This window comes from Monodelphis domestica, chromosome 4 (assembly GCF_027887165.1).
Source record: "Monodelphis domestica isolate mMonDom1 chromosome 4, mMonDom1.pri, whole genome shotgun sequence".
Taxonomy (NCBI): domain Eukaryota; kingdom Metazoa; phylum Chordata; class Mammalia; order Didelphimorphia; family Didelphidae; genus Monodelphis; species Monodelphis domestica.
In genome coordinates, this window is record NC_077230.1 from 74,684,161 (window position 1) to 74,710,266 (window position 26,106).

Here is a 26,106-nt window from a genome sequence, read left to right on the forward strand (position 1 = left end):
AACTGAGTACTTTCTCTGAGCCATGCATTGGTCTGAGTTCTGGGGATACAAATAACAAAAAGAAAGGAAGATAGTCCATGCCCTCAAGGAGGTTATAGTCTGTTGTGTGCAAATTTTGAACATCTGTAAAAGGAAGGTTTGGGAATTTTCTGCTCCACCCTCCAATCATAGGGGAGAGGCCAGGGAGAACACTGAGGAAGTGTTGAGGACCAAAGCTAATGCATTCTTCAAGATGATCCGATGTCTGGTGATGGTAGGGAGGGAGGGTAATAATGTTCCTGGAGTCAGAGCCAAGCAGAGCAGCTGATGAGGGGGAAAATTGGCTTACATTGTAATTCCATGTATTTTATTTTATCCATTTAAAAACATTATTTTGTAAAGGGTCCCCTAAATGTCACCAGACTGTCAAAGGAGTCTGTGACACAAAAAAGCCTGATTTCCATACATTACCTGATCCAACATCTTCATTTCACAGATGAAGTGTGTCAAAAGTTAAATGATTCTTTTGAGGTCACAGTAGTAGTAATGAGCAGAGTTGGATTTTGAACCCCCTCTGATAAGAACTTATTAAATTATATGCTCCATAAGGGGGGCATCTAGGTAGCTCAATGGAACAGGCATCAGACCTAGAAATGGGAGGGCCTGGATTCAAATGTGGCCTCAGACACTTCCCAGCTGTGTGACCCTGGAAAAGTCACTTAACCCCCATTGCCTAACTCTTACCACTCCTCTGCCTTAGAACCAATACAGAGTACTGATTCTAAGATGGAAGGTAAGGGTTTAAAAAAACCAACATATGTTCTGTGAGGGCAATAATGATGTACTCCCATGAATTCAAGGGAATGGGAATATTGGGCTGACCCCTAATTTCCCCAGGAAGTCACAATTCATTCAGGTGCAGAGTTTTGTCAGTTTCCACAGGGCTCTTCTTGAATTGGCCCTCTTGGGTCATAACAAGACTATATCATTGACTTAGTGTCTATGTCTTTTGGAATATAGCAGGTTACAGATTCTTGACTTCTGTTTTTCTCTTCTCCATCCTGCCAGGATCTACTGCTGAAGCTGCTCGGATAATTTACCCCCCAGAAGCTCAGACCATCATTGTGACCAAAGGCCAGAGCCTTATCCTTGAGTGTGTGGCTAGTGGAATCCCACCTCCAAGGGTCACCTGGGCTAAGGATGGCTCCAGTATTGTGGGCTACAACAAAACCCGCTTCCTACTCAGCAACCTTCTAATTGACACCACCAGTGAGGAGGATTCTGGAAGCTACAGATGCATGGCAGACAATGGGGTTGGGGAGCCGGGAGCAGCTGTCATACTCTACAATGTCCAAGTGTTTGGTGAGTACCACTTGAATACTTCATCCTTCTCTTTGCCCTTCCTTGTGCTATTATTCCCTGTCTTCAGGAGAGCCAGGGGCAGCTAGGTAGTGCAGTGGGTAGAGCACCGGGCTTGGAATCAGGAAGACTCATTTTCTTGAGTTCAAAGACATCCTCCACCACTTCCTAGCTTTGTGACCCTGGGCAAATCACTTAGCCCTGTTGGCCTCAGTTTCCTCATCAGTCAAATGAGCCAGAGAAACCCTAAATGCTGAGGAAACCCAAATGGGGTCACAGGATCTGACACAACTGAAATGACTCAATAACAACAGATGAGCAAAATTAGGTTCATATTATCAGGTACTCAGGATCCACAATGAGCGATTAGTAGAATGGGGACTGCAATCACTGTTTCCATGGAACCAGTTTGAGTATAGAACACTGTTCCTGCTTCCTATTCATTTTCTAATGTGACTCAATTTAGGACTCAAGGAAGAGATGGCTGATCTCTTCCCCTTGAAACCATTGTAACTTCCTTTTTTCCCCCCACATGAAGAGCCCCCTGAGGTCACCATGGAACTATCTCAGCAGATCATCCCATGGGGCCAGAGTGCCAAGTTTACCTGTGAAGTCCGGGGGAACCCTCAGCCTTCCGTGTATTGGCTGCGGAATGCGGTGCCCCTTGCCTCTAGCCAGCGTCTGCGGCTCTCCCGTAAGGCCCTACGGGTGGTGAGTGTGGGTCCTGAAGATGAAGGGGTGTACCAGTGCATGGCAGAGAACGAAGTTGGAAGCGCCCAGGCCATGGCCCAGCTGAAGACAGCCCGGCCTGGTGAGTTGGTCCAAAACATCCCACCTTTTTTCTGGTTACAACATTTGCACCTGTATTTTATTCATTGCTTATCCATAACTCTCTAGAGTAGTGTGGATGAAAGTTTTCAAGTTCAGATGCCTAAACTGTAACTTCAAGCTGCCTATGAGCCCTCCACATTACCCCAGAGAGTGGAGGGAGGCAGTGCTTGCTTTGGGTGGCTGGACAGAGGCAGGGCATGCAAAAATGTCCTCGGGCTCTGGGAAGAGGGGGAACAGAGCAGCTTCCCGAGTGCCAGTTGGGCACACATGCCAATACTTCTCCAACGCTGCTCTAGAGCAAAGAAGATAGTCAGCTCTACTCGGGTTAATTCAATTAAACAAGTATTAATTGCATGCTAATTATAAGAATGTTCTGTCTCCAAGGAGATTTTTAAGTTCTTACTATAAAGAAAAGATTTATGTGCACAAATGATTCAACCCTAATTGAAGAGTATATAATGATAATTAGAAACTAATATGACATGGGTCAGCTAGGTGGCTTAGTGGATATAGCTCCAGGCCTGGAGTTGGGAAGATTCAAATCTGGTCACAGACTTTTCTTATCTGTGTGATCCTGGAAAAGTCACTTAACCCCATTTGCATAGCCCTTGCCCTTCTGTTTTAGAGTTGTTACTAAGTCAGAAAGTAAGGGTTTATGAGGAAGGAAGGAAGGAAGGAAGGAAGGAAGGAAGGAAGGAAGGAAGGAAGGAAGGAAGGAAGGAAGGAAGGAAGGAAGGAAGAAAGAAAGAAAGAAAGAAAAAGAAAGAAAGAAAGAAAGAAAGAAAGAAAGAAAGAAAGAAAGAAAGAAAGAAAGAAAGAAAGAAAGAAAGAGGAAGGAAGGAAGAAATCAAGAAAGAGTGAGAGAAACAAATATAACATAAGACAGTATGTAATGGACTATTGAGTTGAATATAAACATCTCGTGCTGAAAAAAATATTTTACAGAAAATAATGACTAGGAATGGTATAAGGAAGGAATGAGATTAGTCCTGGTCAGGGTAAGGGGGAAAGGCTTCATGAGGGAAGTGTTGTTTGGCTCACTCCCCTCTATTTCCATCTGATTTCTAACTCCTCCTTGTTCTCCAGGGACTCTCAGTTCTCCCAGCCTACACTCTTTCTAACTTCTTACCTCAGGGGAATCGGAGAAACATTTGTGAGCCCGTCACAGTCCTGTCTTATTTAAACCCAGCTTGCCCTGGACATTGGGAAAGCTGACTAGGTTGCATGTTTCATGAGGAGAGGGATCACAGAAGTGAAGCTGGAAGGGACCTGCATATCTCCTCGGAGCTCCTTATTTCATAGATGAAGAAACTGTCTCAGAGAGGATCAAGACCACTTCAGCACTAACCAGCAGAGCTGGGTTTTGACCCTAGGTCCTTTGATATCGAGTTTTTAGAATTATATACTCCAGAAAGGCAGGAATGCCACATGACAGACTCCATTGGAAAAGGCCCTGATTTGGAGGAAGACTGAAGGCAAAAGGAAAAGAGACTGGCAGAATAAGAGAATGGATAGATAAGGTTATAGAAGCAATGAGCATGAACTTGAACAGACTTCTGGAAATAGTGGGGGGTCAGAAAAAGTCAGACATGACTGAACAACAACAAATATATTCATTGTGATTTCCATTTTTCATATCATGGCCTCAAAATCTGAGTTCTCAAATCTCCTCAGTCCCTTTGACTCTTTGCTTTTCTCAAGCAAGCGTGCCCAGTAAAGGCAGGTTGTAACAATCTCAGATGAGTCGTGGCATTTCAAATGGCTCTTTTAAGGTATACTTTCCTGTTTTGTCTTTAGGAACAACCCTGAAACCATGGCGAGAGGCCAAATTGGGATCATCTCAGTCTCCCACACCTTCTTCCAGGCCTAGCAGCCCCGACAGGACTCTTCGGGATCGAGCGATGCTTCTGAGACCTAGGCCAACAGCCCTGCCTGCCTCCCTCCAATGCACAACTGCAAAAGGGCAGGTCTCTCCGGCGGAGGCCCCCATCATCCTTAGCTCTCCCAGGACATCCAAGACGGACTACTATGAACTGGTGTGGAGGCCTCGGCATGATGGCGGCAGCAGAGCCCCGATCCTCTACTACCTGGTGAAACATCGCAAGGTATAGGGTTCTTGCTCTGTCTCCCTTCACAGCAATGTTGTGCTGGCATCATTGCTGGGGAGTCGTGAAAATAGATGATGCCCCCTTTTAGGATGGGGCTGGTCTAAGAAATCTGACAACCTTTCATGACTTTTCTCCTTCATCTACTACAACAAGGTTTCAAAAATAGTGAATCTTGGCTTCAGCCATTCATTTTGTTGAATCATATGTTGCTTTGCCTATACCCACCCATCACCTCCCCATAGGAGTTTTCTATTTGAACACTCTCCTACTCTCCTCCTCCCCTCAAAATCCAAGACTATGGACCATACTAGAGGTCCATAGTAGAGTAGAGAGAAGAGAAGAGTAGAGTAGAGAGAAGGTCTGATTATGAGAGATGCTAAAAATCAGATGACTCGGAGGTTACAAATGCAAGAAGGGGATGGCAGCCTCCATCAAAATTGGGAAGGGTGTGATTGATACTCTTCAAAACTGATGATACTTATCAGTCAGAGGGACGATAGCTGACCAGGGTACCCCACCTGTGAAGGAGGAACCTCTTGAATGCTTAATAAACCCAGAGAAAAAAGCATGCTTTTGGACTACCCAAAACTTTTGTTTCTTTTTCCCAGAAATTGTTTAGTGTCTGATTCTCCTTGGAAGTTTTGCAAATCTTAAATTGCTACATAAATGTCAGCTGTTTTGGTAGATAGATAGATAGCCATAGATATAGATATATAGAGAGAGATATGTCTATATGTATTATGTGAATATAATATTATGTATCATCATCATCATCCTATTATTACATTTATAATATTTATAATACTATCATTGTCAATTCCCTATTAGCAATCACCTTTTCCTTCCTTTGGAACTATTCTAGATGATTTGGGACCAAAGGGACAGTGTGATATTTTGTAAAGAACACTGGATTTAGAGTGAGGATCACCTAGGTTTAAATCCTGCCTCTTCCAGTGAGCAAATACTTATCACCCTGTGCCTCAGTTTCCTCATCTGTAAAATGGTGGGATAAAACTAAAGGTTTCTTCCAGCTCATGATTATAATAATCATCAGTACCCTGTAGATATAGTAACATTGGAAAACTGCCTTCGAAGACAGAAAAAATATGAGATGGTCTGTATAAGCACGCATTTTCTATGGAGGTTCGTAAAGAATTCCCCCAGAGTTTTTGGAATTGAATTTCAATTCTGCCTTTACCCAGCAGACGTTTTAGGTTATGAGTTGACTGTGCCATTTCAAACCTCAGGTATTCCTCTTTGAACAGAAGGTTCTCTGTTCAGGTGAACATTCAGGAGATCCCTAGGGAGAGTCATTTGACTCCATGATAGAAAGAACCCCAGGAATCACTAGCATCCACTTCACTATTTCTGTTGATTTTAGGTCTTGGGTACAAGCCAGCAAGGCTAGGGATATATTGACTACTTAAAGACAGTTATTTATTGTCATAGGATATTTCTATTATTTTTTACTTTTTTTCTTCTTGAAAATCCATAAAAATGTTTCTTCCTACTAAGTGCATGCAGCTGCTTTGTTGAGGTTTTTGTTTTTCTTTTGAGAGTGCAGGCATTTTCTTGATAAAGAACGAAAATTATTTTTATTATATTCACTACCTAAAGATACCTATTCATCTTCAGAAGAAGACAGTAAGCATTTATTAAGCACTAACTCTACGTCAGGCATTGTGCTAAAAATTGAGGATGCAAAGAAGGGCAAAAAACAACCCCTGACCCCTCAAGTGCACAGTTTAATGGGTGAGGCAAGTATTTCTCTTCTGATCAATCAGTCAGCACACATTTTATTAAGCATTAACTATGCCTCCCATCAAAGAACTGTTCAAATTCTAATGGGAGAGACAACATACAAATCTTTAAGTATATATAAAATATGTACAGGTTGATGGAAGGTAATTTCATGTGGAAAGCACTCACAGCAGTGATTTCAAAAGCCCTCCTGCAGGAAAAAAAAAGATTTGAATAGAGTCTTGTATGGGAAGTACTCAAGTATTGCTACATAAAAATGAGGCATTCTAGGCAAAGGAGAGGGGAAGCTACGTGGCACAGTAGATAGAGTACTGGGCCTGAAGTCAGAAATACTCATCTCGTTGCATTCAAATCCTGCCTCAGACACTTATTAGCGGTGTGACCTTGGACAAGTCACTTGATTCTGCCTCAATTTCCTCATCTATAAAATGAGCTGGAGAAGGAAATGGCAAACCACTGCAGTATCTCTGCCAAGAAAACCCCAGATGGAGTCACAAAGAGTAAGACACAACCACAAAGCATAGGAAACAGTCTGTGCAAAGAAAAAGGGATTGAACAAGAGAGGAAAGGGCAGAGTATTCAAGGCATGAGAGTTAGCCATTATGGAGGCATGGAGTTAGGACTGCTTTCTGTTCAGAATGGCAAAGCTGGCCAGTGAAGCTGGATCATAGAGTATATGAAGGAGAGTGAAAGGAGACTGGGAGGGTAAGAAGAAGCTGAGCTATGAAGATTCTATGCCCTTATTGGATGTAGGAGGTGATCGGAAGCCATTGACATTTACTGAATAAGTAACACTGGTCATAATAATAAAAAAAGGAACATGGTCAAGTCTCCACTTTAGGGGGATCGTGTTGGTAGTTGAGTAGAGGATGGACTGGAGTGAGGAGAGACCTGAAGCAGGAGGTATAGCAGAAGGTGAAGAAGAAGAAGCCTCTTCAGGCACTCAGGAATACATCATTCCTAGAAACCCTTAGCAGATGGATGCCTTGCAGCAAGCCAAGAGGGAAAACAACAGTCTCCAACACAGGGCAGTTTTACATAGGAAGAGGTGCACCAGGCTTCATTTTCCTGTGTAAATGGACTGCTCCATCTCAAAGGCTGGTACCAAATCAGGGGCGGGAGGATAGGAGGAAACAAACTCCCTTAGTCCCCCAAGAGAAAAGACCCGGGGTTGACAAGGATAATATTTTTCAGGCCAATAGGTGGCCACCAAAGCTGCCCCACTGGACAACATACTGGCAATGACCACACAGAGGTGAGGCGGAAATGCCAACACTGTAACACTATTTATCTTCTTGTCATGTCCGACAGTGACTAATTACCTAAAAAGATTTTTTTTAATTGCTGAGTCCAATAAAAATATGGGGCCACAGAGGGGAAGACTGAGAGGATCAGAAGAAGCCAGAGTTTCCAGGGGCCCTGCTGGGCCTGACTGCTCTTGGATTTTAAAGTCTCTGGTGCTCCTAGAGTTACTAAATGGATACCAACCAGGCAAAAATGAGATTTTGAAAGAAGTTTCTTTCTTGAGAGATAGTACATCTTTGAGACAAAAAAGAATTGAAAAATGCACAAGTGAATGTGTTAGGATGCTATCTTCCACACCAGAGAGCTGAAATCATCCTGGCAGGTTTCGCTTTCTCACACATGTGTAACACGTTTCATTTCCTGGTCCATCTTGCACATGCCCTGTGCTACCGTATTGGATTTCCAACACCACTGGGGATTCTCAGCTTGTGAAAACCTCACCCTTTTGGCACAAATTAAGAAAAACTGATATTAAGCCTAAAACATCCTCGTCCCTTGAATGGTGGGTTTTGTTCTACTTTTGTAATATTCCACTTGGGGATAAAAGGCTTTTCCTACCAGTCATTTCTTCCTTGGCAAATTCTTACTTTGCTTTTCAGTAGAAATAGCTCACTTTAGGTAATTCATAGGATCATAGACTTAAAGCTAGAAGGGATCTTAGAGAGTATCAAATTCGACTCCCTCATTTTATAGATGAGGAAACTGAGGTCCAGATTAGTTTCAGTTTTCCCAGGTTCACACCTGGGAAAGCATTTGAGGAAGAATTCGAATGCAGTTTTTCCTGATCCCAAGTCCAGTGTCCTGTGCATTATACCTTGTTGCTTTAAGTTCTACCACATAGCACAAAGGCATTCTAAGCATGGGAGATGGCCTTTTCAAATACAAAGAGCTAGAAGAAGAAATGCTGAGTTCTGATCATTGCAATTAGATCATTTTGGTTGGGATGTAGCTAGGATCATAGAAATCTAGATCTAAAAAAATGTCAGAAGAGCAGTTAGAGATGTAAGATAGGAGATTAGCAGAGAGGTTAGGGAAAGATAGTAAGATATGAGAATTGTCAAAGAAGTGGTGATTGAATCCATAGGAGCCAATGAAATCACCAAGAGAAGTACTACAGAGGGAGAAGAGAAGATCTAGAACTCTGTGAGGTATCTATCTACATTTAGAGGACATGACCTAGAAGAGAATCCAGCAAAGGAGACTGAGAAGAAGTGGTCTAACAAATAGGAGGAGAACCAGGAGAACATGTGATGCCTAAAATCTACAGAGAAGAAGCTATCAAGAAGAATAGGATGATACCCAGAATCAGAGGCTGCTGCAGAGAGGTCAAGAAGACTATGAGTTAAGAATAGGCCACTGGGTATGACAATTAAGAGATCAGGATGGATAGAGCGCCAGGCATGGAGACAACAGGTCCTGCTTTCAAATGTGGCCTTAGATACTTCCTCACTGTATGGTGCTAAGCAAGTCATATAACCTCAGTTGCTTAGTCCTTTACCACTTTTCTGCCTTGGCACCAAGGGGTGAGGGCAAGAGAGAGAGAGAGAGAGAAATCTCTCACGTTAAGTAATTCATGAATGTGGGTGGTGATCTAGCAAAGAATACTGAGAAAGAGTGGGTAAACAAAGAGGCAGAAAACTAGGAGTGAGATGGAAAGGTGGTGATCACAGAATGGAGAAATGTGAACTACATGTTTATACAATTAGATAGATATGATACTTGCTGAATTATTGGATATGAAGAGTAATCATGAATGTTTCAACTCAAGGGGGAAGAAGATGTCCCCATGCTGTTTAACATTTTCATCACTCCTTGAATAAATGCCTAATGACATGCTTACATAATTCACAAGTGACCAAAAAGTTTGGAGAGACAGCTTGCACATTGAATAAGAGAGTCAATATCCCCAAAGATCTTAGATCTCTACATCTAGCTCTAGTTTCTTTCCTGAGCTCCAGTCTTGCATCACCAACTGCCTCTGGCCCATTTCAAATCAAATGTCCCAAAGTTATTCAAACAACATCTCTAAAACAGAAATTACCCCCATGCCCAACTCCCAAACCATCACTCTTGTGAATTCCTCATTGCTTTTTTTCCCACTTTCCATTCCTTTTACATATTGTAGCAATTTTTTAACAATTATTTACTGACCCTTTGCAATCCAAATTCTCTTCCTCCCTCTGTCCCCTTATTCATCCCTGGATGGTAAACAAGCTGATGTAAGTTATTCTAGTATTGTCCCGCAGTACAAATTTCCATATTCCTCATGTTGTGAAAGAAGACATATTTCACACATGTAAGAAGAAACTCATGAAGGAAGCAAGACAAGAAATGGTATGATTTGATCTGAATTCATACTCTGTCAGTTCCTTCTATAGCTATATATATATATATATATATATATATATATATATATATATATCTTCTATAGCTTTTTCATCATGTGTCCTTTGGTGTTGTCTTGAATCCTGGTGTCATCACGAATAATTTCATCCTTCATAGTTGTTCATCGTATAATATTTCTATTACTGTATACAATATTCTCCTGGTTCTGCTCACTTCACTTTGTATCAGTTCCTACAAGACTTTTAAGGTTTTCTGAAATCATCCTATTCATCGTTTCTTATGGCACAATAGTATTCCATTACAACCACATACCACAACTTGTTCAGCCATTCCCCAAATGAAGGACATCTCTTCAGTTTCCAAATTTTTGCCACTACAAAGAGAGCTGCTTTTTGGTACACCTAGGTCCCTTCCCCTTATCTATAATCTCTTTGAGATCTCCCTGTTACTTTTAAGGGAATTTCCATTATTCCAGTCAGTCATCCAATCTCAAAACCTTAATGATTTCTTAAGCTTCTCACCCTCATCCCACATGTCCAGTCACTCAGTCTTGTCATTTCTTTTTCCATAACATCTCTTGTATATGTTCCTGTTTCCACTAGCATAGCTGCCATCCTAATTCCAAACCTCATTACCTCCAACCTTTTCCATTTAAGTATCCTCTTAATAATCCTCCTTGCCTTGAATCTCATTCCATTCTATCCTCCCCACTGCCAAAGTGATTTTTCTAAAGTATAGGTCTGGGGGGGGGGGCAGCTGGGTAGCACAGCGAATTGAGAACCAGTCCTAGAGATGGGAAGTCCTAGTTTCAAATCTGACCTCAGACACTTCCCAGCTGTGTGACCCTGGGCAAGTCACTTAACCCCCATTGCCTAGCCCATACCACTCTTCTGCCTTGGATTCCAATATTGATTCCAAGACAGAAGGTAAGGGTTTTAAAAAAATAAAAATAAAAAAATATATAAAGTATAGGTCTGATCATGTCCCTTCCATCCCCACTCAGTAAATTTCAGTAACTCCTTATTACCTTTAGTATCAATTATAAACTCCTCTCTTTGGCTCTAAAGCTCTTCACAACCTGGGTTCTTCCTCTATATTACTTCTCTAGTCATACTAGCCTTCTTTCCATTCCTCACATATCACCTCCATTTCCTTTATCCATGCCTTTTTACTCACATTCTTCAGTGCCTGAAACAGTCTCCATCCTTTTCTCCACATCATGTAATCCCTGGCTCCCTTCAAGATTCAGTTCAAAGACTACTTTCTTTAGAAGACCTTTCCCAGTTCCCAGTTGCTAGTGTCTCCACCTAAAGTTATTCTGTATCTACTCTGTATGTACCATGCATGTTGTCTTCTCATTCGAATGTAAGCTCCTTGAGGGCAAGCATTGGTTCTTACTTTTTCTTTGTATCCTCAGCTCTTAGCACCATGCCTGGTGCCTTGTAAGTGCATAATAAATGATTGTTAATCAATTGATCTCTCAATAGGCCAGGACAATGGGCAAATCTAATATTAGGAACAAGATCCAGACCTAGGATTTCATTGATATAGAGGATTCCCAGGTGAAAAAAAAATCCCTATCTACCAATGCAGGCAGCCACCTTTTTTGCAATTTAGAAAGAGTTGCTGAGAGCACTGGGGGGCTAAGTGATTTACTTAGTCACATGGCCAGCATATGTCAAAGGCAAAATTTGAATTTAATTCTCCCTGGTTTCAAGATTAGTGCTCAAAAATCTAATAATAGAATTTTAAAATGTATATTAAAATAATGTTATTAAAATATTTTATTTTTAAAATAAATGTATTATTAAGCTCTTTTATTTTTTTAATGAATTTAATTTTAATTTAAAAAATAAATTTAATTTTTAATTTAATTTTTAAATAAACATCAACAAGAAAACAAATTGCAGACAATATGAGAAGTAAAATCTTGCATAAAATCTTTAACCTATAACAAAGAACCAAAAGCATTAACAAACAAAAAGAATGCATTGAGTTGTTCAACTCTAGCTTTTTGGTATTAGTTTGTCTATTAGCTCTTCAAATTTTTTATTGTAGGAGATCACTATTTTGAGATATTGTAGGAGGATTACTATTTAGATATCAATTGGACTTGGGGCAGTAAAGTGGCAAAGTGGATAGAATCCTGGGCCTGAAGTCATGAAGACTCATCTTCATGAGTTCAAATCTGGCCTCAGACAATTACTAGTTGTATGATCCTTGGTGAGTCACTTAATCCTGTTTATCTCAGTTTCTTCATCTGTAAAAATGAGGTGGAAGAGGAAATGGCAAACCACTCCAGTAACTTTGCCAAGAAAATTACAGGAGAGTCAGACACAACTGAAAATAACTAAACCAACAACAATCACCAATGGGACTAGATAAGTCCTTAAAATTCTATGATTCTATGAAGTTGGCTTAGGCAGAATTATATATCTGTATAACATCAGATCTTCTCTGATTTCCTTAATCCTTTTAGTTATGAGAGTAAAATAGTTTTTCATAGGTTGAGTCTACCTTTCTGAAAACTCTTACAGGATCTGACCTGGATCATTGCTCCCTTTCTCCACTGTCCCTTTTGGCTTCCTCCTTACTGAATCCTTTAACCCCAAGATGCTCTTAGTAGAAGCCTCAGGGAAAAGACCAGACCTCATGGAAGTCCTGTTCTCCAGCAGGTTACAAATTCTTCTGACGAGTGGACCGTCTCAGGCATTCCAGCTAACCAGCACCACCTGACACTGACCAGATTGGATCCTGGAAGCTTGTATGAAGTTGAAATGGCAGCTTACAACTGTGCTGGGGAGGGACAGACTGCCATGGTCACGTTTCGAACTGGTAACAATTATATGCTACCTCATGGGGTTTGGGGCATCATCTCTGGGCACTACTTTCCCTGGGTGAGAAAGGACTTTCTCTTTACCCTCTTTCCTAATGAAAATCTCGGCCTTTATCTTTCTGTATAATTGGTATTTCCATTTGTTGTCAAACCTCCTGCAATCTGTGTTGGTGATTATTACTTGCTTTCTCTGATGTTTTGCCCAGGCAGATGGGGGTCCCTTATTTCCATTCCTGGTTTTGTGACTTTTTTTACAGCACCCTGAGCCTAACTGTCCTTCTTCTCTACCCCAAAGGGACAGTAGTATTGGAGATAAAGCAGAGCCAGAAAATTGAGTCATGCTTTAAAACCTTCCACATTTAATTCCTTCCACAATAATTCGTTTAACACTTACTATGTAGTATATATGGCATTCTGTGACAGATGCTAGGGGTACAAAGACAAAAACAAGAAGAGACCCTGCCCTCAAAGAACTTAATCTATTGGGGAGAAATAGCATATATACAAAGATTAGCAAATAATAGACATATAGAAGGGGGGAGGAGAAAGAGAGAGAGAGAGAGAGAAAGAGAGAGAGAGAGAGAGAGAGAGAGAGAGAGAGAGAGAGAGAGAGAGAGAGAGAGAAAGAGAGAAAGAGAGAGAGAGAGAGAGAGAGAGAGAGAGAGAGAGAAAGAGAGAGAGAGAGAGAGAGAGAGAGAGAGAGAGAGAGAGAGAGAGAGAGAGAGAGAGAGAGAGAGAGAAAGCTAGGTGGGTGGTGGATAGAGTTCCAGCTTGGAGTCAAGAAGACTCATTCTCCAGAGTTTAAATCTAGTCTTAGACACTTATTCACTAACTTGTGAGACCATAGGCAAGTCACTTGACCCTTTTGCCTCAGTTTTCTCATCTATAAAATGAGATGAAGAAGGAATTGGCAAACCAGTATCTTTGCCAATAAAACTTCAAATGGGATCATGAAGAGTCAGACACAACTGAAAAATGATTGAATAAAATAATAACAAAACAGGATACTGGCTAATCAGAATCCCATCCCTAAAGGATGGCCATGAGCAATATTTTTGCCTCTTGCAATCTCCCCCCATCCTGGGCTGGGTACACTTGGGTAAGGGCAGGGTTCTGCTCCTCTGCTCAGAGTATACACAAATATTCTCTGACTGTTTCCTGACCCCTTACTGTGGGGTAAGGGAAGACTTTTTGATTTGCTGTTGAGCCAGAACTGAGGATAAATAAAACCTTTTTCCTTTTGCTGCCTTCAAGCAAAGTTGAACTGCAGGGGTCTCCACACAGTGGGTTGTGGCAGCAGAACACTGTGCATGTTCACATAAGACCCCCATTGACCATTTCTTCTCTCCTGCTCCACGCCCCCCACCAACTCTTTTCATTTACATCAATTCTTTAGGACATCCTCTGAGCAATACCTTTGTGAGAAATAAACCCAGATGCACTATGGTCTCCCTTTCTCCCTAAACCGGACCCCCTTTTGACACAGGTCGGAGGCCCAAACCCGAGATCGTTGCCAGCAAGGAGCAGCAGATCCAGAGGGATGATCCAGGCGCCAGCACCCAGAGTAACAACCAGCTAGACAACAGCCGCCTCTCCCGTAAGTCTCTCACAGCGGAGCTGGGGTAGGAAAGATGGCAGGGAAACCCTAGTGATCTACAGTGGGAGGAAGAAAAATGGGAAATTGGACTCAGTCTCAGAGACCCATTTTGTTGTTATAAGTCAATGGGGTCCGTTGTTACAAGGGCCCATAATTCTGCAAGACTTTGCCCCAAAATGCTAGTCAATCAATCCTTGATTCCATAGGCTAACACAAGGGGAAGAAAACTTAGGAAAATATTTCCTTCCTCACATTACTCTGATCTGAATATTTTTTAAAAGTCTCTCTGGGAATTGGGGCCTTTGTTTTTGCTTCCCCCTGTTCCTCATGCCTTGGTCAGAAGATCCTTTCTCTTGTGAGAAGAACCTGCTCTGTCTTGCCAATGGAGACAATCACAGTATTCCCCTGTTAGGGGTACTATGAAGGGAATTCTTCCACATAGTAAATTTATAACCTCATATTGCAATTGCCAACTAGCTGATATTTACCCAAGTTGGCCAATGTCACTGAAAAGGGAGGGTCTTCTAACTGATATGTTATGGTCAGTTAGGAAGACCTGAATTCAAATTCCTCTATATACCCTTGCTGTCTGTGTGACCCTGGACAGGTCACCTAACATTTTTAGACTCAGTTTTATCATCTGTAAAATAGGGTAGGATCAAGTAAAATAATAAAGGTATGACAGTTTGCAAACCTTAGAATACTTTATAAATGTCATCAATTTAATATATGTATAACTCACTGGAATTGCTTGTCAACTCCAGGAGGGGGGTGGGGTGGGAAGAGGGGAAGAAGACAACAAGAATCATATAACCAAGGGAAACTTTTTTCTAATTAAATTTAATTTTAATCTAAAAACTAAATGATCAATCATTGCCTATTATTATCATCATTCAGTTTTCATTTTTGCAACCCTGCTTCTAACTCTTAAGAGTCTACAATTTTACCAATGAAGAGTAACTTGTCATATCTTCTACTTCTCCCCTCCCTCAGCCCCAGAAGCCCCCGACCGACCCACCATTTCCATGGCCTCTGAGACCTCTGTGTACGTGACCTGGATTCCCCGTGGAAATGGCGGCTTCCCGATTCAGTCCTTCCGAGTGGAATACAAGAAGCTGAAGAAAGTCGGAGACTGGATTCTGGCCACCAGTGCCATCCCTCCCTCTCGGCTGTCAGTGGAGATCACAGGCCTGGAAAAAGGTAGAGAGGATGGAGCTTCTGGTGACTCCAGGGCAACTCAGATCAGTTCAACAAACATAGTTTATAGTGCCTGCTGTGCTAGGCAAGCTCAGCCCCAAGAAAATGCCTCACCCTACTCTGATCTGAGTATTTTTTAAGTCCTTCTAGAATTTAAGGTGATAAGCATCTGTTAGCCCAGAGAAGAGGCAGAAGAGCATGGAGGCAGATAGATGGTACAGTCGATCCAGCCTCAGATGTTTAACTGAGCCCAGACAAATCACTTAAGCTGTCACACACTGCCTCAGTTTCTTCCACTACAAAATAAGGATTATAATAATGGCATCTATGTCCCAGGGTTGTTGTGAAGATCACATGAGATAATACTTGTAAAGCACTTAGCACAGTGCCTGGCACATAGAAGGATTCAATTATTCCCTCTTTCTCCTTTCTTTTTAATCACCAGTTTTCTATTAACCAGGTCCAACTGGATATCCCAAAGAAGCCACAAACTCAACATGTCCAAAACTAGATTCAATAATTCTTTTCCTTCCCTCCTTCCTTCCTTCTCTCCTTCCTTCCTTCCTTCCTTCCTTCCTTCCTTCCTTCCTTCCTTCCTTCCTTCCTTCCTTCCTTCCTTCCTTCCTTCCTTCCTTCCTTCTGATTTGGAACTGATACCAAATATTGGTTCCAAAGCTGAAGAGCAGTAAGGGCTAGGCTGCTGTGGTTAAGTGACATGCCTAAAGTCACATAGCTAGGAAGTATCTGAGGCAAGACTTGCACCCAGAGTCTCCCATCTCCAGACCTGGATCTATATCCACAGAGTCACCCATGTGCCCCAATATTCAATCTCTTTCTCCCCAAACCCTCCCTCTTCTAAACTCCCCTATTTGGTTTGAAGGCATTCCCATCCTTTTAGACCCCCAGGTTTGTAATTTTAGCATTATACTCAACTCCTCCTTACTCTCCCTCACTCTACACTCTACATATCTACCCCCACATCACGTCTTGAATCCAGCCCCCTTTCTCTGCTCGCACAAATATTACCCGAGTCCAAGCCTTCATCACCTCTTGCCAGGATTATTGCAATAGCCTTATTTGGAGACCTTAATTGGTCTCCCTGCTTTGAATTTCTCACTACTTCAATCCATTCCACACATCACTGTTGAAGTAATTTTCCTTCAATGCAGATCTGATCATGTCAGTCCCCCAATCAATTGCCTTAAGGGCAAAATTATAAACTGTTTAGCTTCTAAAGCCCTTCACAACTGGCCCCAACCTGTCCTGCTGGCCTTATGGGGCATTCCTCCCTCTCCCACACCCTGTGAACCAGTCAAACTGGCTTTCACTCTGATCCTCATCCATGACTCTCCATCTCTTATCTCCATGGCTTTGTACTGCTTGGCCCTCCTGCTTGGAACTTTCTTCCTTCTCGCCTCCCAATCAGAGAATCCATCTCTTCCTTCAAGATACAAATCAGCTTCCACCTTTTGCATGATCATTCCTGATCCTGCAACTGCTAATGTTCTCCCTCCCAAACTGTTCTGTATTTAACTATTGTGAATGTGTACTAATTTGTGTTATATTTACTCTGTATATACTTACATATGTTTTTATTGCCTTCCCCCATTAAAATATTAGATTCTAGCAAGTAGAGGTTGTTTCATTTTACTACAATTCTTTAAAATCTTACCTTAGTCTTAGAATCAAGACTGAGTATTGGTTCCAAGGCAGAAGAGTGATAAGGGCTAGGTAACTGGGGTAAAGTGACTTGCCCAGGGTCACCCAGCTAGGAAGTGTCCACCTCATCGCCCTCATTCCTTTTATTTATTATTTCCCTAGTATAGTATCTAGCACATAGTAGGCACTTAACAAATTGTATATTGATTCATTGGTTTCCTCATTGCCTGGAAGTTTTCTTAGAATTATTGGGATTGTCGCTTATTTCTCATAGATTTCTGAGTTAGGAAAACTTGGGGGAAAGCCAACCTAAAGTATCATCTGAGTTCTAGATTCTGACAGAGGGGGGAAAGATGGATGCTCCCTCGCCTTTTGCTCCAATAAATTTGTTTCTCCCACCAGGTACCTCCTACAAATTTCGTGTCCGTGCACTGAACATCTTGGGAGAAAGTGAGCCCAGCGCTGCTTCCCGACCTTACGTGGTATCAGGATACAGTAACCGTGTGTATGAGAGGCCTGTTACGGGGCCTTATATCACCTTCACTGATGCTGTCAATGAGACCACCATCATGCTGAAGTGGGTGGTAAGCAGGAGCGTGGCTCTATTATTTTATCAACAACGAACCTGATTTTTATTTAGGGGGTAGAAGTTGATTTAAATAACTGGGGAAAATGACTCCATCACTTCCCAATGTAGGGCTCAGCCTTGTAGTATTCCTTGGGCTTTCATTTCTAATCCTTACAAAACTCTCTTTTGTCAGAAGTAGCATCCAAAAACGCCCCTTTTATGATTTCTCAGGCTAATACTAAATTCTTGAAGTCTGCCCTAGCTGAGAATGAGATCTAATCTAAAGATCTAAGGCAAATCTGAGGAGGAAGCTAAATCTGGGGCTCCTATGGAATAAAACTGAGCATCTAATGTTTTGAAAACCTACCCAAAGTCTTCATGTCCCTGAGATGCATGGAGATTGCCACCCAAAAGGCAAACGATGTTGACACTCGTATCCCTACTTCTCTGGTCAGTCAAAACACTCTCTTCCTCCCTCTCTCCCTCCCCCAATATGAAAAGAAAAAGGTTAGGAACTCAATAAAATTTCTCTTAACATTTCTCAAGAATTGCACAGTGTGTTTTGAACTCTCCACTAGCATAAGAGATAATATGGCGCGCCAAATTTTACAAAGCTCTATGGTGCGAAGTGTTGGAGCTCATCCTCTCAGGAAGAGGAGCTTTCTAGAACAGCGGTGGGTTTGCTCTATTTGATTCTCGTGCCCATTATTAACTGGCTTCTCCTCCTTTCCTTCCAGTACAAATCGGCCAGTAACAACAACACCCCAATCCATGGCTTTTACATCTACTATCGTCCCACAGACAGTGACAATGACAGTGACTACAAGAAGGATGTAGTAGAAGGTAAGGTCAACATTTAATGATCAGCCTCTAGATTTAGGATCTTAGGATAACTGGAATAATTGCATGCCCTAAAGCCTGGTGTCTTTGCACAGTCTGAGTCTGGGTGCCTTCCATGAAAAGGCAGCATGGAGTAGTAGGAAGAGGAAAGATCACTGGATTTGATGTTTAAGGTTCCAAGTTCAAATCCTACTTCTGTTATACACCTTAGACAAGTCTGTGAACACTTTGGGCCTCAGTTTCTTCATCTATAAAATAAGAGGGTTAAACCTGACAGCCCCTAAGGGGTTCTTCCAGACCTAAGGCTTATGATATCAGGACAATGTCCAGTTTAGTGACTTCTATGTGTGAATTCATTATATGAAGCCACTGTGGTACACAGGCACTGCCACGGGCCCCCATGCTGCTCATTGCTGTTGTCAGGGCAGACTAGAACAGCTAGATGATGCAGGCCTAAAGTCAGGAAGACCTGAGTTCAAATATAACCTCAGACACTTAATAGCTTTTATGACCCTGAAAAAGTCATTTATCCCTATGTGCGTCATTTTTCTCATCTTTAAAATGACTTAGAGAAGGAAATGGTAAACCACTCCACTATTTTTTCCCTTCCTTCCTTCCTTCCTTCCTTCCTTCCTTCCTTCCTTCCTTCCTTCCTTCCTTCCTTCCTTCCTTCCTTCCTTCTTTTCTTCTTTTTTTTTTAAGCCCTTACTTTTTGTCTTAGAATCTATACTAAGTTTTGGTTCCAGGCAGAAGACTGGTAAGGGCTAGGCAATGGGGATTAAGTGACTTGTCCAGGGTCACACAGCTAGGAAGTGTCTGAGACCAGATTTGAATCCAGGACTTTTCCTCTCTGGACCTGGCTCTCAATCCATTGAGCCCCATCTCTGGTATTTTTGCCAAAAAAAGAAAAAACCCAAATGGGGTCACAAAGAGTCAGACATGACAAAAAACAATTGAACAACAAAAAGGACAAGACCAGCGTGTTGTCATGTGGAAATACTTAGAAATGCAAGCTAAGTATTTAGGGAGGACCTAGAATCCCAAGTGACTGTGGCTTGCCTAGTGTCTATGTGGCATGTTTTCTTTCCAGGGGATCGCTACTGGCACTCCATCAGCCACCTGCAGCCAGAGACCTCCTATGACATTAAGATGCAGTGCTTCAACGAGGGTGGTGAAAGCGAATTCAGCAACGTGATGATCTGTGAAACCAAAGGTGCTTAATTCCCTTGTGGTCCAGCTCCAGTCCTCCACCTTACCTGTTAATAATTATTAATGCTAACACTTCCAAAGGAGGCAGCTAGGTGGTTCAGTGGACAGAGCACTGGAAAGACCTGAATTCAAATTCAGGTCACTTAAACTCTGTCCACTGGAGCAGGAAATAGCAAACCACTCTAGTATCTTTGCCAAAAAAAAAAAAACCATGGATGTGCTATACTGTGCTGTAGTTGTACTACCAGACAGCTCATTTCAGTAGGGCTTTTGAATTTCAAAGCACTGTTAACCCAATATCATTTGTAGAAAAAAAGTAATCATGCCATGGTTATCTAGAGTTCTGAATGGAGGCAGCTAGGGGGAACAGTGTACTGGGTCTAGAATCAGAAAGATCCAAGTTCAAAGCCAGCCTCAAACTCTTACTAGCTGTGTGACCCTGGGCAAGTCACTTAATCCATCTGTTTCCATTTCTTCTCCTGTAAAACAAAGTAGCATTGACCTCTAGAGGCTGTTTTAAGGATCAGCAGAGATGACTATTACAAAGTGCTTAGCATCCTATCCAGCACCAAAGAAGCCCTTCTTATAAGCTTGTTCCCTCCCCCCAGTTCTAAATAGGAGAGGATTTTGTGATTTAACCCACAGAGGTATCTTCTCTGTTCATATGTTTAGCCTTGGCTCATTTGTCCCAACTCTTCAGTGTCACTTCCAGGGAGCCCCAGAAGAACAGGGAGGAGGAGGAAGATGTGTTCGAAACATCCCAAATTGGAACTTGGAATGCATTTTTCCATGCAGTGTAGTTTGAATGTCACTATCTATGAATCTAAGGGTCCAATAGCCTTGTGGGCCAGCCCAGGAACCTGAGCATCCTGCATCATGATCCCTTTGGGAAAATGCATTCTGGCTTCTAGGTGAACTTTTGGAATATAGTCATCCCTTGCTATATGGTGGTTCACTTAGAGTGGCTTCACCTTATGGAGGATTTAAAAAAAAATCAAATTCTATATTGTAGAGTTACACTTATCACAACACATTATTGGCCAATGGGATGAAAGACAACCAATCATAGCTCTATGTTCTGTATCCTGGGCTCTGATTGGCTCAGTGACTGTAGGTTAATAAGAGTGTGGAAAAGGTTTATAGGAGAGTGGGAAGGGTTTATAAAGCCTTAAAATATAGATAAATAACAAAATAAATATAATGTCACTACTTCCTGGATTTTCACCTTTCGAGGGGGTCTCTGGAATGTAACTCCCATGATAGGTGAGGGATCACTCTACATTCTATGGCCCCATGCTAGGGACTGGGGAGAGTAATAATGGCTCCAAGCAGTGGGACAACAATTTGGAATTTACAAATACCAAGCTGAGAGGAACTCTCCAGGGTCAAGTTCCATTATTTCTGTATTACAGGGAGAGAAAGGGAGACATAGCACAAAAAAACTTGCAGAGGGAATTGGAAGCTAGTAGGGAGAACAGAAATGGAGGCCAGATCAGGCTCAGGATTCTGTTGTCCTGTCACAGAGACCAGGAATGAGACGCTTCTCATGCTCTTCTCTAGGCATGCTCACTGTTACTGTCTAATAGCATGACCCAGAGCTAGGAACTGGAAGCTTAAGCTAGCATACCCCAAAGCTGAGTTTCCCAATCATTGTTTGGACCCAGAATTTCACTGATGTGTCTCAATTTTAAGCACATTACCTTCTTGATGAACTGTGTACTCAGTGCTTCATGAAGTCACTGGAGATTCTTCAGTTCTCTTGTGCCCCATTTTTTATCAGCCTTAGAAATATTTATTCTGCCTTTAAAATAATTCAGAAGGAACACCAAATGTCGAAGTCTACAAGAATATTGGAGGCCCTTCCATTTCAGGCTATCTTTTACCAAATTCAAGCTTCTTGTACCCTAGAGAGTGGCCAGAGAACAGAAATAGCAGAAAGGACAGGCAAGGGTAGGAAAATGAGGGAGGAAAAGAAAATAGAATAGACCATGATGAAGACAGAACTGTGTGGGGAGAGAGAGGCTTGATAGAATATCCTAAAGGTAAAGGAGAGCCTGAAAATGAATTACAGGGCTTTAATGCAGCCCAAGGAGGCTAAAGGACAAGGCAGTGTATACAGACAGCAGGTGAACGTCCAGCATCCAGAAGCATTTAGGGCCCCTCCTGCCCCATTTTTTTGTGGGTTTGACCATTTTCCTTTGATTGATGGGGATGGTACATGGACCAGTACCTCCATTCTGTCCTCACATATCTGAATGCTCATCACCAGTCAGTTGCTGTGTTATCTCAGCATCATCATTGTTCAAGTGCTGGGTTCAAAAAATCTGAAATCCCAGTTTGAAACAGAAGGTTCAAGTTTCCAAAATACTAAAATTCCTCTTTTGCCATGCATATTTGCAAATATTTGGACACATTCTTGAGAAGGAATGTTGCAACCTAGGGTTTATTGGTAAATATTCAACAATCAACACTCCAAGGGAGGGGAAATGTACTCATGACATATTTTAAGTTTAATTTATTTTATTTATACTTTCTTCATCGCTTTCCCAAGTCTAGACAATAACAAAACAAGAAACCAAATCCTGATTTGAAGTGTTGGCCAATGTCCAAGGTGTAAAAGCTCATATTGAAAATTTAACAATTGGCTTCCAGTACAGCCCTGAATTTGACCTAAGTGATATAGACCTGATCCCTGTCCATCTATTTTTACACCCATAGTTTTCTGATACATGCTGAGCAAATACTCAAGAACAATCACCGAATTTTCTTTTTTAATTTCTCTTTCTCATAACTGCAGCACGTAAGCCTTCTGGTCAACCAGGCCGGCTCCTACCCCCTACTCTGGCCCCACCACCCATCCTGCTGCCAGACCTGGGAGATCGCCCTGGGGGTTCTGGGGGCCCTGGAGCTATGGTGGCCCGCTCCAGTGACCTGCCCTACCTAATCGTGGGTGTGGTCCTGGGCTCCATCGTTCTCATCATTGTGGCCTTCATACCCTTCTGCCTGTGGAGAGCCTGGTCCAAGCAAAGTGAGTGACTGCTGTGGGCAAGATGGGGAAGTGAAGGAGACTTGGAGAAAAGTTTCCCAGCCCACATGAGGGCACCACTATGCCATGGGCTGTGTAGGCTATTACTGGGAGCTGCATCAGGCTTTTGGGCACTTCTGTTCCAGGAGACCATATCCCCCAGAGGTCTCATAGGAAGGCAGAGGTGGCTGAGACTCCAGCCTCATTAGAATGGGAGCTCCTTGAGTACGAGGTCCATATTTCTGCTTTTCTTTGTGATCCCTGTACTTAGCAAAGTGTCCCACACCGAATATGTGCTTAATAAATATTTAATATGTGATTGTGTAATATGTAAGTAAGCATATAGCATGTGCTTAGTAAATGACATTGACTGACCTCCCTATTTATTAAGCTGATTTAATAATGTAAGGTTGATGTTTTCTATTAAAAATTCACATGGAAGGGATAAAGAGATAGTATAGATGGATGTAGACAGATGTATGGATAGATAGACATATAGATGGATAGATAAATAGATGGGTAGATGATCAATGAATAGATAAATAGATAAACAGATAGATAGATAGATAGATAGATAGATAGATAGAGATAGGTAGGTAGTATATAGATACCAGTGGATAGAGAGCCAGGCCTGAAGACAGGAGGTCCTGGGTTCAAATCTGGCCTCAGACACTTCCTGTGTGGTCCTGGGCAAGTCACAACCTCCATTGCCCAGCCCTTAGCACTCTTCTACCTTGAAACCAATAGTTGGTATCAATTCCAAGATAGAAGGTAAGGTTTAAAAAATCTACATAGCAATATTTTTTACCTTGCTTAATTTCTCTTGGCTTAAGCTGCTCTCTTTATCCCATTTTGACCAATTGATTGGCTGGCTTTTTCGCTCTAAATCTGTTTCTGCCCCTGCTTTCCCTATTCAACTATGGCCTTAGGTCAGCACTTTTATAATCTATGTGTGAATCACAACAGACAGCATAGAGCCAGCCTGTTATCTCTCTGACCCCAGGGTGCTTCACCTTGTCTTCACTGACTTCATAAAAAAAGGAGCCAAGAAGGTGGAAGAAAATTCAGAGGCATGCCTGAAAGGAAGTGGGAACTCCATTAAAAAAAACTACTTAGGTGCCCACACTCCCAGATCAGTCAGAGTCAGACCAGCAGACACCTTCAAGATCTTTGGGAGATCTCTGGGAGAAATGCCAATTTCTGACCCACTTCTATGTCATTGTGGCCAGCGGTTCCACTAGAAGACTTATTACAAAGCTTGCATAAAGCTTCCCCCAGCCTGACTAGATATGTGTCTTTTTCTTCTTCCAGAGCAAACTGCTGACCTGGGATTCCCCAGCACAGCACTGCTGTCCTCGTCTTGCCAATATACCATGGTGCCTCTGAGAGGGATCTCTGCCCCACGAACCAATGGACAGCCCTACATCAATGGACAGCCCTATGGCAATGGGTTACACATGAATGGGGCTTGCCCCTCAGCTGGCCTGGGCTTTCCAGGTGTGAAAACCCAAGATTACAGCCCAGGCGAGCTTCAGCAGGTAACTCATACCCCCTGCATTTGTGTGTGCTAGTTAGGGTGCATTCTATTAAATTTTTAAAAATATTTTTCTATGATTACATGATTCACATTCTCTCCCTCCCCACTCCTAGAGCTGAAGAACACTTCCACTGAGTTAAACAAGTGTTATCATTTGATATCTATTTCCATATTATTCATTTTTGCAATAGAGCAATTTTTAAAAGGCAAAACCTCAAATCTTATACCCATATGAACAAGTGATGAACCATATGTTTTTCTTCTGTGTTTCTACTCTCCGCAATTCTTTCTCTTGATGTGGATAGCGTTCGTTCTCATAAGTTAGGATGCATTCTAGATAGGCTTACAGAGAATTGATTGGAGCTGCTTCTTGGGGCTGCCAACTTCTTCATCCACCCCAACTGGCCTTGCATGGGTTTTGCCCATGTTTCCAATCCAGTTTCCCTTCATTGTGAGGTTAGATCTTGATGAGAAAACAAACAAACAAAAATCCCAGATTCTCTAAGACTACTTTGTCATCTTTTCACCTTTTAACAGCAGGATCATACCAATAGCTTGCTGCAAGGAAACACAGTTGGAAATGGACACAGTCAGAAAAATCACCAAGCAATCAGGTAACCTCCTCTACTACCTCACTGGTCTTACTTCTCCAAGTAAGTGACTTGTGACTTCTCTTACTTGATGGCTTACAAAGTGTTAAGTAGGGGTATTTTCAGTTTTGGTTGATCAATTTAAAAGTTGCTGATGCTAAGCAAAGAAAGTCCGATTCACACTTCACAATCCCCCCTGTGATTCTTTGGGAGTCTAGTCTCCCCCAATGAATCATTTAATATAACCAGCTTATACCTCCAAGGATCTTCTAGCTACAGGTGCATACAATATTGCACTTTTCTAAAGGAAACTACAATAGTTAGAGATAAGAGGGAAATAGAAAAGAAAGAGCAAAACCGATGTTTGCTAGGCACATTGACAAAAAAACAGTTAGGGGGCAGTCCCTTTTGGCATAAGAGTTTATATTCAGAATAAATGTGTTCAAACAATTACACTGGATCTTCTGATGCGAGGTTTCTTTATAGCACTTTCCCTGAACAGTTTATTTTCTTGATTCAAGGAGTTATCGAGCTTCTTTTCCTGAAATGTTTTCTCAAAAAAAATTTTTTTAATATTGGGTTTTATGACAATTATACACTGATATGCTGGAGGAATCAAAAGAGGTTCTGCTCCCAGAGGGGCCTGGGACAAGCGGGTTGTGCCGAGACCAAAAGCCCATGTGTTGCCTGCCCTTCTCACTTGTTCCCTTGTCATCTAGGGAACCCGACTCCAGCCCTGAAGAGAACACCTTCCTGTATGCACTCCCGGATGACTCGACTCACCAGCTGCTTCATGCCCACGATGACTGCTGCCATCTCCAGGAGCAGCCCGCCGCCCTCTGCCAGTCAGAGACAAGGAGCGCATCTGAAAGCCCAAGGCGGGAAGGATTGTGGGATTCTCCATTTCAGCCAGGTCCTTGGCAGGGTGAGGGTCTCTCCTTAAAGCACAGGGGATGGTAGGGTCCTCCCCATCACGCTGAGGCTGAGAAAAGAAGGCCTGGGGGAGGCTGTGCCCCATTTCTCTGCTGCCTCTGCAGAGGGCGAGCTCCAGGGGGAATCCTGCTGCAGGATGGCAGCTTTGGGCCACACCAGCCAGTAAGAACAGAAACAGTCCATTACAGCAGAGCCGTGAGCTGCGCTGGACTGTGTGCTACCGGGTCATTATCAAATTCCTGTTGCTGCTTCTCCCCGAGGCAGCCTCTAATCACCCAGAAATACACTGCCCTGTTGTATCTTGTTTCTTAATTAAGGAATAAGGTTTACATGAATCAGTGAAACAAGAGCCAAGGCCTTACAAATAACATAATAATAACTCTTTGTGCTGCCTTTTCTCCAAGTTCCTTAAAGCCCTGTCTATTC

At 42.3% G+C, this 26,106-nt stretch overlaps 1 protein-coding gene across 11 annotated transcripts in view; it reads left to right on the forward strand.

Moving 5' to 3' along the window:
* BOC (BOC cell adhesion associated, oncogene regulated) overlaps positions 1-26,106 on the forward strand; it is a 105,740-nt gene that overhangs the window by 78,064 nt on the left and 1,570 nt on the right. For 3 of the 11 annotated variants that reach the window (XM_056793469.1, XM_056793467.1, XM_056793466.1), the window contains 13 exons: positions 1,048-1,341; positions 1,877-2,149; positions 3,967-4,274; positions 12,362-12,524; positions 14,012-14,122; positions 15,116-15,322; positions 17,381-17,562; positions 18,284-18,389; positions 19,477-19,599; positions 22,393-22,623; positions 23,932-24,158; positions 24,695-24,771; positions 25,467-25,672. In XM_056793469.1, coding sequence (XP_056649447.1) covers positions 1,048-1,341; positions 1,877-2,149; positions 3,967-4,274; positions 12,362-12,524; positions 14,012-14,122; positions 15,116-15,322; positions 17,381-17,562; positions 18,284-18,389; positions 19,477-19,599; positions 22,393-22,623; positions 23,932-24,158; positions 24,695-24,771; positions 25,467-25,672 — 2,508 coding nt within the window. The remainder of the gene's footprint in view (positions 1-1,047; positions 1,342-1,876; positions 2,150-3,966; positions 4,275-12,361; positions 12,525-14,011; positions 14,123-15,115; positions 15,323-17,380; positions 17,563-18,283; positions 18,390-19,476; positions 19,600-22,392; positions 22,624-23,931; positions 24,159-24,694; positions 24,772-25,466; positions 25,673-26,106) is intronic. The other 8 variants (XM_056793470.1, XM_056793472.1, XM_056793471.1 and 5 more) reach the window with 5 other exon arrangements.